The following is a 15,245-nucleotide window of genomic DNA, read 5'->3' on the forward strand; positions in this document are numbered from 1 at the left end:
GATATGAAATCTGTTGTACGTAAGAGCTCAAAAATGAGAAGCTAACATGGCTAAGGCAACCAGTATTCCTTTTCAAATGTGCGACATCCAGGATACAGTAAATATATGGCTAAAAAGATTGACTCCATGGCAACTTGAACAGGCTTTCTTCAAAACACAGGCATTCTCCCCTACTTTTTACGTTGTTTGTTTGTTTTTGGTTTTGTTTTTTTTTAATGGGGATCTCTAATCTTATGCTACTGTGTTCAGTAGTATATGTTGATCAGTAGCATATGTTTACTGTACCAACAACTTAAGCAGAATATCACGAAAATTGTCTAATGTTTCTTGACTTGGCAGCAACAATTAAAAAGACTAAAGTTCTAATCCATAAATGCTATTTGTTCACTAAGAAACCATAGGGGCTCATTTCATGTAACATTTCTTCCTTTACTTAAAATTTGATACTGTGGACTTCTAGACTTAGAAAAAAAATTAAACTGACCTACTGACAACTTTAGTTTCTCGCAGATGTTTTACACAAGACAACACAGCCAGTTTTAGATGCGTTATTTAGTTTTATTTAGTCTTAGTCTAAAATCATTGCATTTTCTCAGAAGGGACTGATACAACTATGCAGAGGCTAAGATACAAAGCCTGAATGTTAAGTATTTTCAAATTCTTCCGAAGCTTGTAAATGCTTTTAGTTGTTTATTTATTACACAGCACCATGCAGTGACTCAGCGCTCCTCTGATGAAGGCCTTAACATTTCACAATTTTACCATGAGATAGCAGCACTGTACATTTCCACAGCTTATTTTAGTACACCTAAGGGCTTCTTCAATTTTAGCCTTTACAGCTCTTGTTTGAAAAAACAGCAATCAATTTGATTTTGGAGGGTACTTGGGAAAAGAAGGGACATTGCTCATTCAAGATTACGTAAATAACTCCTGTTCACATTTATGGTGAAGAGATACTGTGTGATTCTAGTTCCTTTTGAAAACACTTGGTTAATTATTTTGCCAGGAAAGCAGTACAAGGAAAAACATACACAAAAAACCAGGCGCTGTTTGCAAAAGGGTAGCTTCAGAAAGTGTAACAACTGTAGAAGTTCACATTCCCTGGCCGCAGCTAGGTGCTAGCTAGTCTCACACATCAGGAACAAAATCTGTCACTTGCACCAGAAAAATGGAGGGCAAGGAGATAAGAAAAACAGGACACAAATAAGCAAGCTGCACACAACGAAAGGCCAGTATTAGGGCTTGCTTTCCCTCATTCCTCCAAAGCCCCTTTCACCACATGAACTCTGCTGGGGTTCAAAATTCATATGCTCTTCAGTGACAGATGGCTTCAGAGCCCAAATCAGGGGGAAGGAAGAGAAAGAAGAAAGCATAGGTACAGCTTCCAGCTCAGATACTGCAAGTCACTATGCTTCTGGCTGAAACAACCTCTTTCGTAACACTGCAGGGTATTTTTGCTGCCAAAACTACAGACAATAAAAATATGGCACATCTGGCACCAGAAAGGAAATCTGGAACCTAAGGAAAATTTTGTCTGACATTAGCATAAGGGCATGACTTTGTTATATATCTACACATCCTCAAGCTTAATCAACTGGATGTGAAAAAGAGGGGATCCGATCTCTTCCTATTATGTTAATGAGCTCTAATTGCCTATAGCCATTTAACATCTCCCTCACCACTCTTACTTCTTATTACTTTCAAGTAGGAGTAGGGTCACCTCTAAGAATGAAAAGAAGGAAGAGTTAACATATAGCAGTACTGCCACAGGGACTAAAAAAATTCTACCCCAGGCCGTTAATTTTCTCCCTCCCTTTCCTTTCCCCAATCAACTTCTGCTGCTGCAGCAAGTTCCCCCCAGGTGGATCATGTCAAAGCAATTCACGAGGAACATCAGAAAGCACTACATAGGGTGGGCTTGATAAAACACTGGTACATCTCAGTAACTTGTTTTCAGATTGTGCAACTACTTTATTTTACAGTAGCTTATAAAAGCTGCCACAATTTTTTAAAGACAGCTGTTGGTTTCCTGCAGGTCAAATCACGCAAGATAATATAGAAGATACTATGATTTTCTCAAAGGCTGCTTATAGAGCACTGAATTCCCAAAGGCTCTTAGAAAATTATGAGATCAAGAAGTTCAACAAGTTTTGCACAGAGCTGTGGTCTGTCATAATACATAAGCCTAGCTGGGGCATTCTCTGGTGAGCAGCGGTCTCTGTTATTTCAACAGGCTTTTGATAAGGCATTACACAAGGGTGATAGTTTTAAAAGTTCACCACAATGACCCTACTTATATGGGTCCTATGGGTTTTGCCTTTCCTCAGGCTTTAATATGCATGAATGTCGGCAAACAGCAAGTAATAAGATGCACAGCTCAGTGGGAAACACAGCCTGGGAGAACAGGAATAGTAAGCAAAGTATTTAAAGGGCATCTTATATACCCATATATGTTTTTTACAAAGCAAAAGTAATATAGGCTTTTCCCACAGCATTGCCTTACCCCTAAGGGTTCCTTTTTTTTTTTATTAGAAAGACACTCCAATAAGCATCCAAATCTATGTTTAAAAAAGCAACTTAGTGCATTAAATCCACAGAGATTAAGGAGAATTTAAACTCTTCCAGTTTCTTAGAAAAATACAGATTCTCAGCATATTTGCACAGCAATGGGAAAAGAGATACACTGCCTCTGATACACTACTATTTCTATTAATCTCTTATTCTGTTTTCCTGTGTTTGTGTAATCAATAGTAATTTAATCCATCTACAGCTACCATATCAAACATCTGTTTATCTATTAAGCTGAATTAATAGAAATTTAAGGTGATAAAAAATGCTTTCCTATTATTTGACTTTTCTCAATCCAGGATTTAGAGAGTCCTTACATATATTTAACCTCCACATATCTGCAGACTGGAAATTATTGCAAGAGGAGTCTTAATATTAGCTGTGGGCCTAAGCCAAAATACACTTGAATTTTTGAGAACCTAGACCTGGATCAGAACTCAGTGCTTGAATGCAAATTTAAACATCTTTATATTGATAAGCAAGAGTGAGTTATTGTGTTGAAGTTTTATATGTAAAAGAAAAATTGGAAAATTAATGCTGCACTGAACAGTTAACCTACTACAAATCGATTGTAAAATACACATTTACCAGTTTAACTGCAAGTATGCAACCAACTATTTACTTTCTAAGGTAAAAGATATAGGTAAATCTATACACTCGGAGAGAAGGAAAAAAGGAATCAATAACTGCACTGCGGTATTTCCATTCCCAGATTTGCTGCTGAAACTGGAGTGAAGAAGAAAATCCAGATCAGGATGCAAACTTTAAGAAGGTTTCCAAAGACTGGACCTGGGTTTTACCTGGCCTGTAGTCAAAACAGTTAACGTTTTATGGACAGCATCTATCCTGGTAAATTTTTTTGTTCATTTGCCTACCCAGATGTACTGAAGACTTTTTAATGTGAGCTGCAGAATGCTGACATCTCCTGTTGAAGTATCAGGACTTCAGCATGCTCAACGCTGCAGAGAATCACACAATAATTAAGTTCGGAAGGGACCTCTGGAGATCGTCTAGTCCAGCCGCCGGCTCAAGCAGGGTCAGCTACAGCACTGCACATACACACCTTCAGGGCAATAACTCAGCTGCGCAAGATCAGGGTTACAACTGGTTACAAGTCAAGGACATGCAAAGAATAGAGAGTTTGCTGCCTTATGCTCAGAACGGTGCAAACAACTTGCAGTGTTTAGTCTTATAAGAGATTTAATTATACTTGAGGATTCTGTTTGCCAGAATCATGTGGTTAACTGCCAAATAATGCCTAGTCTGAGCTGTGCGAAAGGACTGCCTCAGCAACATTTACCATTTATGGTATTTAAATATCATTTTGGCTCAGAGGCTAATAAGTCAACTGAGCTGAGGAGAATGCTTAACTCAAAAAGCTCTCTGTGTGAGCAAGCTCAGAGAGGGAACGAGCACTAAAATCTCTCAAAGCAAGACTCAGGTTCACACACAGATCTCGAAAAGAGTTTCACCTCTCCAAATATTTTCAGTGTAAATAAATCCAGCTGTTACCAGATCTCACATTAACAATGCTATCAACTCAAAAAATAACAGATTTCATAAGGCAGAAAATTTATATTAGGACACTCATCTCATTTGTCTTTCTTCCTGTACAGTATTTTTCTGTCTCAGGCCTGAAGTGGTATGGTCAAAATATTTTCTGCAAGTTTTCCAAGAATCCCAAACTTGATTTATACTGGCATAAAAAAATATGAGACCTCTATGTTCTTGAGAAATGTAGGGACATTTCTGCTTTATTAAAGATCTCAGGTTGGTATGCCATTTTGCAAACTTAGGTCATGAGAACTAGACGTTTAACAACCTAGCAGTGTTCTTTACACATCTACCTCCCATCATTTATTTCTGCAGTTATGTTTTTGTAAATGGAAGGCAAGATTTAAAAACCCTTGGGAGATGCTGTCACTGAAGAGCTGAGCCAGGTTGTAGTCTGGATGTTGTACCTTGCATTACACAGAAGAACTGTTAACCCAAGACTGACAATGCCCTAAACCTATACAAGTCAGGGTGGTTAGGGATATACAAAGGAAGTCGAGTTCCACTTTATCCAGTCTGGCAGTCTATTTATTTTACTGCAGGCTAGTCTTCCAGCCCTATCCTGCAGCTCCATGTACACTCCTTCTTTCCCGAGTCTTACCCTCTGTATGGGATATCACCAGGTCATCAGCATTTTAACCTCTGTTTTGTCTACTCAGTTTGTTCTGCAACACACAGCATTTGAAAGAGATGCCACCCCAGAAATCCCACTATCGAAAGGCTGACTACACCAGTAAGAATCATGATTTTGGAGTCAAAATAGAATAGACTAGACTATTTCAGTTGGAAGGAACCTACAACGATCATCTAGTCCAACGGCCTGACCACTTGAGGGCTGACCAAAAGTTAAAGCATGTTGTTAAGGGCATTGTCCAAATTGACCGCCCCCTCGGTAAAGAAGTGCTTGCTAATGTCCAGTCTGAACCTCCCCTGACGCAGCTGTGAACCATTCCCACACATCCTATCACTGGATCCCAGGCAGAAGAGATCAGCACCTCCCTCTCCACGTCCCCTCCTGGGGAACCACCTCAATTTAGAGTGCAGGGGACAGAGATACCAAGTACCCAGCTGAGTTCAGGCAGATCACTTTGCAGTCAGCAGACCGAATTCCTCAGCGACAGCCTCACTGGAAGTTTGTGCAGCCAAAGTGCTGTTTGCTTTTGTCTTCAGAACTGTCTGCCTTATTAATGACCAACGCTGTTTGCAAGTTATTTACATCAAGTCATTGTTCTTTTGTCACTGCCACAGGCAGCAACTCCATGGAAGGCCTGAGAGCGTGTCTACCTACCAAATGCATTTATAAGGCAGCTCAGCTGGCGCACTGCTAACAAATTCCCCAGCATTAGATACCAGCCTGACACGGAGAATGGCAGAAAAGGTGCTTCATACATGCTAGATCAAGCCAGGTTAGCTCTGCAGTGAAAATGTGCATACTGCTGAGGCAGAATTTCACCTTCATATGTACGGTCTCAATTTTTTGTGTAAAATAGAAACCTTATTCTTCTAAAAGTGAGGTATCACTGCTTGACAAAATTAGATCTCAAAAAGAAGTGCTAAAGCAGGTGTCAGAGTGGTATATCTGCCTAGTTAGATATATTTTCTATCCTAAATGTACATACTACAAATTCTGTTACGTGGACGTTTTTGCCTTTTAGAGCAAAAGAACTGCATAGGCTTGCAGAAGTAAGGAAAAGGCAAGACCTGCTACATTTCAGCATGGGGGCCCTGCATTTGTTTTTTCAGCTTTGTTTTTAGTGTGCTTGGCCACACTAACCTAGGGACTCTATGCTGCAACCCAGTTAGATGCTTGAGAAACATGCTGTTAAATTTGTTAAGACTAAACCGAAGAAACATACCTTTAAGAACTTGCCATCCTTACTTGGCTCTATGTACACCAGATTACATGTTTGAAATTTTCAGATTTCTCTTTAGTCACCTCACTCAAAGACAGATGCTTCCCTTAGGCAAACCCATCTCCTCTTTTCCTTACTTGGACTTTCCTTTCCTACAACCCTACTTCTCCTCCTGCATATGCTGTTCATCAAGCAATTTTTTAATTCTCACCTTTACAGCTCTTGTCTTTCTGCTGGTGCTGAATATCTCTTGCTTATACACTCACAACTCTTCTCCATAGTCCTCCCATTTCCCTATACTTTTGATAATGGTATTCACAAAAATATTTATACTGAGAAGAAACATGCACATTACCCTGCTCTCAAACCAATCCCCTTAGTTCACTGAGTCCTTTGATTAAAAGCCATTTTTTAATTATTATTTTCTTGAACACATGACAAACCACTTGTGACACCCTGGCATCCTCTGCTTTTCTGTACGCACTGTCCATTCTCCTCTGCTTATGCAAGAATCTTTCTTCTGTAAGTGACGCTTCCGTGAGATTTTTGCACTGGAGCATATATATGTTTGTTTGTGTATATGTTTTACATCAGCTGGTAATGCAAGGTACTCAACAGGCTTCTAAATACTGTCAACGTGTACGCTCCCAAATCCAAGAGAAATTAATAGAAAGGGACAGAACTCATACTAACAGAAGTGCTAATTATCTTTAAAAATAAAAGTGAAAAAAGTAGGTGCAGATATATCCTTAGAGTCTGTCTTGCTGTCTCTATAATTTTAATTCTAACATTTGGAAACAACTTGCTTAAAGATGTATTTCACCTTTTGATTTGTAGTTTAAAGGCAAACATCAATCCTACAGCTACTCTTCCATTGGTGACTCTCACTCTGCCTAAGTACGAGGCACTAGAGATGAAAAACTTAGATGTTAAAACAGGTCACTTCTAGCACTTACTTAGCCATTTTACCTGTGATGTCATGTTTTTTAATTGTTACATAACCATTCTACAGATTAAATTTCTCTTTGGTGCCTACTCCATCTGATGCATCATGACTGATGGTACACAAGTGACTAAAATATGCATTTGCTCTCTGTCATTTGTTTAGCAATATTTGCACAACAGGACTGTGTTTTGATAAATTCAAGTTAATCTAGTAGTCATGGAAGGAAGCTCAGTGAAGCCAGGTTGGAAGTCAATTCATAGAAGTAACATAAGCTGGGGGAATTCATAACTACACACAAAAAGCTGGAAAAAGGCCAGAAAATGAACGCAGACAGAAATGATGCTTAGTGTCAGAAACCAAGTCCATTTTCCTCCAGAAAAACACACGCTACATCCAACTCTCAGATGCTTCGGGACTGATTTTCAGTGATTAATTCTGATTAGGGCTTCCTCCCATCCTACAGCTTGCCTACATCAAATCTACCTGCGCAAGAGTAATTTCTGGAGAGTTTTATAAATTGAGCTAATCCTATGAGATAGTTTGATGGCTGACTGTTTGAGTTCCCATTAGCTAATCCACATCAGCTGCTCTCAGAAACATTCTTTGGGGTAACATCATGCCCATGCTTTCAGAATTACTCAGGCACATATTCAGTTAATAGGTTTTATATGTATTTCGATGACTTCCACTTTTCAGCTGAAACTTAGAGCATTATAGAATTTGGCAATCTAAGTTGGGACAGTTTGCCCCTTGGCCAATGCAGGGCCATTCCCAAGACTGTTATAATAACCACCTGTTTTCTGTCATTCTGGTACGTAATAGCTTAATGTTCACAGCATTTGATCACTTCACAGTTAAGACGACCATCACATGTAGGGGTGGGTTTTCTCTTCTTTCTTTTCTTTTTAAATTAAAGATTTTTTTCTGTCAGCATCACATCTTTGCTTTTCATTTATAAGAAATATTAATGCAATTCTTGCCATTTAACTTCTGCTCATTCTGCAAACACTCATCCCTCATTTGCATCCAAACTTGGTTCCCCTATTACTGGAAATTATTTGTATCAAGAAGCTGTCTTTAGAGAACATTGTTTATATTGATGGCACAAATCCTGTATCATTAAAAGCTTCCACACTTTTTGCTTTTGTCCTTCATTTTTGGTCTCTAGCCAGCATTGTGTTTCACATTTGGCCCTGAGGTGCTGAAAAAAGGCAATTTTGGATGGAAGAAAACAAGAAAAAAAAAAAAAAGCAGCTCAGTCTTAGAAGGATTACAGCTGTTAGTGACCCATACGGAGTGCTGGACTGAGAACTTTGGGACACTCTTGAAAGCACTACAGCAGAGTTTCTTTAATGCTCATGACAGCTTACCTCTGACCTTTCAGTACAACAACAAAAAAACCCCTCTCTTTCCCTTAGTGCTCTGAAACCAATTCTTACATAGCCAAGTGGTTCCACCAGGCTACTGGTCTGGAATGCCTTTTGGACATTTAACAAAACTAGACTTGTATATTTTGGAAAGTCTTCTATAGTCCTTTATATTTATGTTACGCTTGAAATACAGCAAAATGCTTTCAAATAAATAGTGACTTTGAAAAGCTGTCACAAATATTTCATCACTGTAGGCAAGTAAGACACCATACTTCTTTTACCTTAGGCAGAAATATATCTTTCAGAGAAACAAAGCTGTAGCCTCTCAATTAAGTCTTCAAAGAGAGACTGCTTATTGTAGTGATAACCTTCTTTAAAAGATTAATGTCTGAGAGAGGTCATTCTGAAATAAAAAGAAAACCAACCCACAACCTAAAGACAGCATCTCTCATGACTGGAAAAACAGACTCCTACCTGAAAGCCTTTCTTCCACCTGGTTATATTTTATGGTCCCATTCACACCAGATGGAAGAGTGACAGGAACAAAATGAACTGGTTTTCCAGAAAGCATCTCCCTTCACTGCTGTGATAAACTGACTACAGCAGGGACTCTGACAGGCTTTCAGGTGACTCTAATCTGCTCGTCCAATGATCAATGAATCACTACAGTAATCGGATTGTAAGGGCTACAGACTTCCCAACATAGACACTTATGCTGGGGAGGCTGCACTAAAAAACAAAGGTGTGAACAGAAAGTGGCGGGGGAGAAAGGGGAACAGATGTGAAGTCAGGAAATTGCACTGCTGCAGGGAGGGAGAAATGAGGTCAAGAGCCAGTGAGCAGGAGCAGCAGTATTTGCTGAATAGTGTTTGCTCACCACGGGATGCAGCATTAGGACTCTATTCAAAAAAGCAGTGTGTGGAAGACAAGCAACAGCAAAATGGGTGGCTGCAGAGCATTAGAGCCCACAAAAGTACGCTGGCTGCAAGCCTGTGCCGCTGCTATCGCTACCCACGCTTCATGCCCTCCCTCCTGAAATCAATCAGTGATGCTGCTGCCTGGTGGGAGGAGGCTGGAGAAGGAGCCCTGCAGTGGGTCGGATATTTTGTTTGTCATCAGCTGCAGAACTGCAAGCGAGAAGGAGTCAGCCCTCAAGTAACAAGCACTCCAGCTTGATACCATACCTAGAGAAAGCTGGAAAAAAGCAATTACCTGCCTCTATTACATGCAGAGTCTCTTTGCAAAGGAACAAAAGCTTCCTACACACAGTATTAATTTGGTTTGGCACAACAGTAGATTGAGCCCATCATATGTCCCATCCCTATTCCCGCTCTCCCTCCAGCCTCTAATCTTGTGTAGGTATTGGTGTGAATGTCAGGTGGTTAAATATCCCTTTGACACATCGTTTCTACAGGTGGATCTGACCTATAATTCCTTGTCAGTGATCAGTTAACTGACAGAGACAAGCACATATCAGAAGGCTTATCTCAGGTATGAGGCAGACCTGAAGAACAGTTGCTATGCCTGGGAGCTGGCCTTACCTTCCCACTATACCAGTTATTACCAGTAGTCACAGCTACAGCAATGCACTAACACTGACTCACTATATAGGTACATGCAGAGTCAATTAACTTCTCCTCACCTCAGTTTCCTATTAATAAAAAACTGATTAAAATGTTCAGCCATCCTGATAAAAAGCTGATTAATATTAATATTCACCTTCAGTATCTACGCTCACTATCAGTATATAATCACTGTATATTTCAGGTGACCTGAATGTACCCTGCATATCCCTGTTAAGGAGCTGGGGAGTTTTGTTTGTTTGTTTGTTTGTTTGTTTGTTTTTCAAATGGGATGCCTGATGTATTTAAAAAATGGCTTATATACTTATTTTCATATCACAAAACAATATTAAATGGGAACACCAACTCAATTGCCTAGCTTGCACATACAATAACAGAAACAACTCAGTCATGCACATGTTGTTTAAAAACTTTTTAAAAAATTTGTACATCAGCCCCAAAGCCTCCCAAATTCTGATTTCCCTGTGTGTAGAAAATGATGCATAAGTTTAAAGGAAAAAAATTCTAACATTTGCAGAGCAGCAAATGGTACCATTTCAGGAACATCTGTCATTGAATGTTTGAATAACCTGGACCATGTTTCTCACCTCTCAGGTTTTCATGCATTAGAATAATTAATCCAGCATTTTATCCAGTGCACCCCACTCAATGGAGAGTTCAGTTAGAAAAAGTTCTCATGGTGAAGACATTTGTTAGGCTGGTTTTTCAAAGAAGCGCTGCTCATTCTCTGTAGTTCATCTCTACCTGTATTTCAGCGGTAAGAAACTGCTGTGACAGGGAAGACGGCTGTCAGGATTCAGTTTAGCCTACTTAGTCTTTTACAAGGCCAAAATTAGCTTCGCCTTGATTAACTTAGTTTCTCCACAGGCTACCTAATGGATCTGTCCCAATTTACGCAGCTTTCAGATCGCTTACTTCAGTGATCTGAAGATGTTATTTTCTTGTCTTAAATAAGCAGAAGACTGATTAGTTTGAATTTTTTAAGACCATTGCATTTCTTATGCCCCACCCATATGAAGTGTGGGACTTTTTTGACACAGTGCCAAAAGTCTCCTACAAACAGCTAAGGACCTTCAGCATTTTTCATACAAAACCAAGGAAGGACTGACGTTGCTCAGCACTAAGCAGAATTTATCCTGCTTAATAATAAGGAAGCAAAAGACAACCGTAAATGAATCTGAGACTGATGACTTAGAAGGAATGCTATGCCACAATAAGCCTAGCTAGTTATCCAGGGCCCAATGCAAAGCATACTGAAAGTACTGGAAAAAATCCCCCGCCTTGTGTTTAACAGGACTTGGAACAGTAGCCCTTTATGGGGCAAAGGGCCTTTAGAATGTTGTTTCCTGCAATAATCCCACAAAAGAAATTTTCCTTTGACAAAAACAAAGCAACAGATCTTTTAAAGGACAAAGAATGCACAAAAGATGATCAGAAAATACAACATGTGGCCAGATAACACCTGTAATCTACTAGCAGGCTTAAGTCTCATCTTGTACTATAATTCAAACATGAGGCTTATGTTGTGGTTGGTTTTTTTCCTTTGAACAGTTTGTCACTGACTATCCTTGCTGCCAGTATGGGACTTTTCAGAGTTATCTGTGAGCTTAATTTAATTTAGAAGGTGGAGCTTTCTACCTTTGAAAAATAAAATTGAGTTTTACTGTTAAGACAGACAATTCACTCCAGGTAATGTTTCACAGCAGATATGCCCCTCCATGAGACCCTTGCTGCATTAGAACATGAAAGCCAGAACTGGCAATATGAAGTGAAATGTAGACCCAGACAGACTCAGGGATGTGTCCAAGGACCACAGCAGCAAGTTAAGGAAAAGCTGAATTCTGACACTGGTCCAATACTGATGATATGCCAAGAACTTCCATTCCTTCTTAGATTAAATACAAATTACTTTTCACATACAAAAGGAAAATATTTCTCTAACAATGAATGAACAAACTGAGCACTGCATGAAACCTGAAAACCTTAAATTGCCTTGCAGACAAAAAGGAACTGGAGAGAGATGGGTTACAATTCAGAAACAGTTTTTACAGACTTTATTCCAAAAATCAATGTCTGGCCAGGAGAAGATTTTTGAAGTTTTCTCTCTTTCTGGACGTACACTGCTTTCCTGCTGTAATCTGTCTGCAAAAGCTGAGCAGTTAGGGAAGCCTTAGCAGCAGCATTCAGAGTCTCAGAGAACTCTAATGCCAATAAACATTTGCTAGAGAGTCTGATGGAAAAAATATATGAACAGATAAGAGATTTGGAAATCATGATTTTAAATTTGGTACTATTTTTGGCAGGCCAATCCACATTGATCTGAGTCTTGAGGAAAGTTACTGTAATCCTCATGGCAACAGGGACATAATGAGTTTTAGGGAGGAAGTGGAGGGGACAGCTAAAGCTGTAAAAATGTTGAACACGTGGCTTTTCAGCCTGTCACCCATGTTCTTAATTCTGCTCTTGTTCTTCCCCGCACAATCCATGACTCCCAGAAAATAGAATGGGATGCAAAACAGAGGAACTAACCCCCCATAATAGTGGCAATGCAGCTTTCTAGCCTCAGACAAGCTAAAGTACAGGAGGAATCCAACTCAGTGCAACAGCGACTATGTAGCTTGAAATAGCTCAGCAGAGTACACAAGCCTAGGGAAAGGCTAGGTCACTGTTGCTCCCACGTTAGCATTGTATGTTAACCCTAAAATAACTCAGAAATGGTTAGTAAGAGAGGGGCTGTCTTTTTGGTTTCTGTATCCCAGTGAAGAATCAGCAGGTCCCATGTCAAAAACAGACAGATCCCTTGAGGTGGAGCACTCTTGATTGGCCCTTAGCTAATGCAGATGAAATGCTTCAGAAAAATTATAAATGACAGCTCTGAGAACAGATTAGTTTCAGGCTTATTTTAAATCAATGTTTTCCTACTTTGTGCCTTTTTTCAGGGGGAGAGGGGGAGGGCAGGGAGGGGATGACTGCATTTCCAATTCGGTAATCAAGAAATTAACTCATAGGTTTACCAGAATTACTTTGTTTTAATTTTAAGCTTGTCTGGGGTTTTAAGTGGATTCATACAGACAGAATAGGGGCAGGTATATCACTGAAGTGCTGTAGACAAACACCACAGAACATTGGCAAACGAAGACAAATCTTGGGATCCGAGGGATCAGGGTACATTTCCCACCACGCTGCGTGTACAAATTTGGGGCAGGTAGTATTTGGCCATAGACAAATGGAATGGCAGCTGTCACTCAGAAGTCTGTTGGACAGGCAGTGCCAAACTATTATAACTTTGGGAAAAAACCATTTGCAGATGACAATTGATTGTAGAGGGAGGAGGAGTCTGAGTGAGGCGGAGTGTAGAGGGAGGGGGCTGATCATCTCCAGGCCATAAAATGAAACACCTGTATAAACTGATGCCAGGTGAGATTGTAAGAATAAAGACCACAATAGTGATTGATACTACCTCACTTTTCAATTTATCCATGGGATTCTGTCATCTCTTGACTTTGTTGCGATCTTTGGTCTTTTATACTGTGTTTGTTCAGATCCTAGTGTAGAATTATGGCTTTCATGGACAGATCAGCTATGTCAAATCAGCACTGAGGGTATCAAATTATTGATATTTGCAAAGAGGGTGCTCTTAGATTTCAGAGACAACAGATCACCTCAATTGCTTACTACAGTGTTCTTCTTCACTACCAAAATTCTGCTTATTTAGAGATATACTGCTCCCCATTAGCTGATACATACCTCTTCAGAATTCTCTCTGATAAATCCTGGTGGCAGAACAAGAATATTGGCATTTGCTGTCATAACTGCAGTCCCTGGCACTGGTCTCTGTGCTCTGCCTTTCAAGAGAAAGGGGTAGCATCTGCCTCCTCACCATAACACTCTGCCTGATGGGTGGTACTGGTGATACCGCACTTATTGTTCTTTCAGCAGCAACAGTCCTTTCCTACACTGGTACACCTCTTCCAAAACTTAGCCTCACTGCTCTGTACCACACTAAGCCCTTCTTGGTAAGGTCAGAGCTTTAATACCTTTTTCTGAAACACGCATATTACTTTATATCTCACAGTCCTCAAGCCCTTAAGTTGCACACGCCTCCAAGGGGGAGAAGAGGTACCCAGCTGACAACAGCATAGAAAAAACATGGAATCCACTTACAGCCACCTCTGTTAAGGATCCAAGATTTTTTTTGAAAAAGATTATAGCTGATATCATTGCAGTAATTACAGCAAGCTGAGATATTCACCTTTGACTGTGACCTGAGCACTGCAAGACGCCTGTCCTGTGTTGTTTTCAGCCAGACAGGTATAAATGCCATCATCTTCTGGTAGGGCATCTTGGACAGTCAGTTTTGCAACTCCATCTTCAAAAGTGGAATGGGCATACTGAATTGGCTGGTCTGAAGACAGAAAGGAAGAGAATTGTCTTAATACATCAGCCACAAGTTTTGAAAGCACTTCTTGTTTTCAGTGAAATCTGGATGCCTAACACCAGCCAGTATATTAAAGTGCAGACCCAAATCCTGCTCTCTGGTGCACAGCCACTGCTCTCTAGTGACAAAAAATTGCAGCATCCCAAGCACAAAGCAGAACATGGTTGTCAGACAAATTTTGCCATTAGGTTCACTGGGTGCTACCTTGAGTAGCAGCAAGAGGAGAAAGGTTTATCTTTGTATTTTGAATAGATTCTCTTTCAGGTGGATAAGAAATGTCTTGTGTGTTTGCTTCAGACATTGTCTCCATCTTGTATTTTGCCTGAAACTAGATATTAGCAATATTGTCTAGATGTGCAGAAACTGTTGGGCATGGAGAAGCACTTGAGTCTTCCGTCAAGTACTCTGTAGTGGAAGGCATTGCAAGAGAGACAGCAAAATCTACGATGGAGCCAAGAGGCTGATTTACGCAAGCAGTCAATCTACACTACGGTATGTATAGTCTGGTAACAGACAGGTACAGTCTGATCTGCGGTGATGCGACTATTAAAGAAGTTCATTTTAAGAAACTGGTTCCTTGAACTGGTTTGGAACATGCTTAAATGTTTGTGTAGACTGGTTAACGTTGCCTTGCTATTGTTTCAGGAACTGTCATCAATCGCAGCCTTACTTTCTGAAATTCTTCTGCAATGTGTTTTCCCAATATTAAATAGTTTCCCCTACTGACTCATCACTGGTTGCTTTCCCAGTGTACGCAATGCTTAAGAGGGCCTGATATCTGTGCATAAACATCATGCTGGAAAAAGAAATTAGGGTCATCTAAGAGAAGAGGGTGAAATTGCAGAGAAATTGCGCAGGACTGAAGCAGACATCTGTCACTTGGAAAATCATGGTCAAAAGGAAAGATCAAAATTGATTTCATTGCTAAAATCA

The 15,245-nt window shown here is 40.0% G+C and overlaps 1 protein-coding gene across 3 annotated transcripts in view; it reads right to left on the reverse strand.

Annotated features, from left to right (window-relative positions):
* The window catches only part of MYLK (myosin light chain kinase), a 219,619-nt gene that overhangs the window by 89,260 nt on the left and 115,114 nt on the right, over positions 1-15,245 (reverse strand). For all 3 annotated transcript variants that reach the window (XM_087731529.1, XM_087731530.1, XM_087731528.1), the window contains one exon: positions 14,127-14,279. In XM_087731529.1, coding sequence (XP_087587655.1) covers positions 14,127-14,279 — 153 coding nt within the window. The remainder of the gene's footprint in view (positions 1-14,126; positions 14,280-15,245) is intronic.

The sequence above is a fragment of the Nipponia nippon genome, unplaced genomic scaffold (genome assembly GCF_047370975.1).
Source record: "Nipponia nippon isolate SJK-2023a ecotype South Korea unplaced genomic scaffold, ASM4737097v1 scaffold_5, whole genome shotgun sequence".
NCBI lineage: Eukaryota > Metazoa > Chordata > Aves > Pelecaniformes > Threskiornithidae > Nipponia > Nipponia nippon.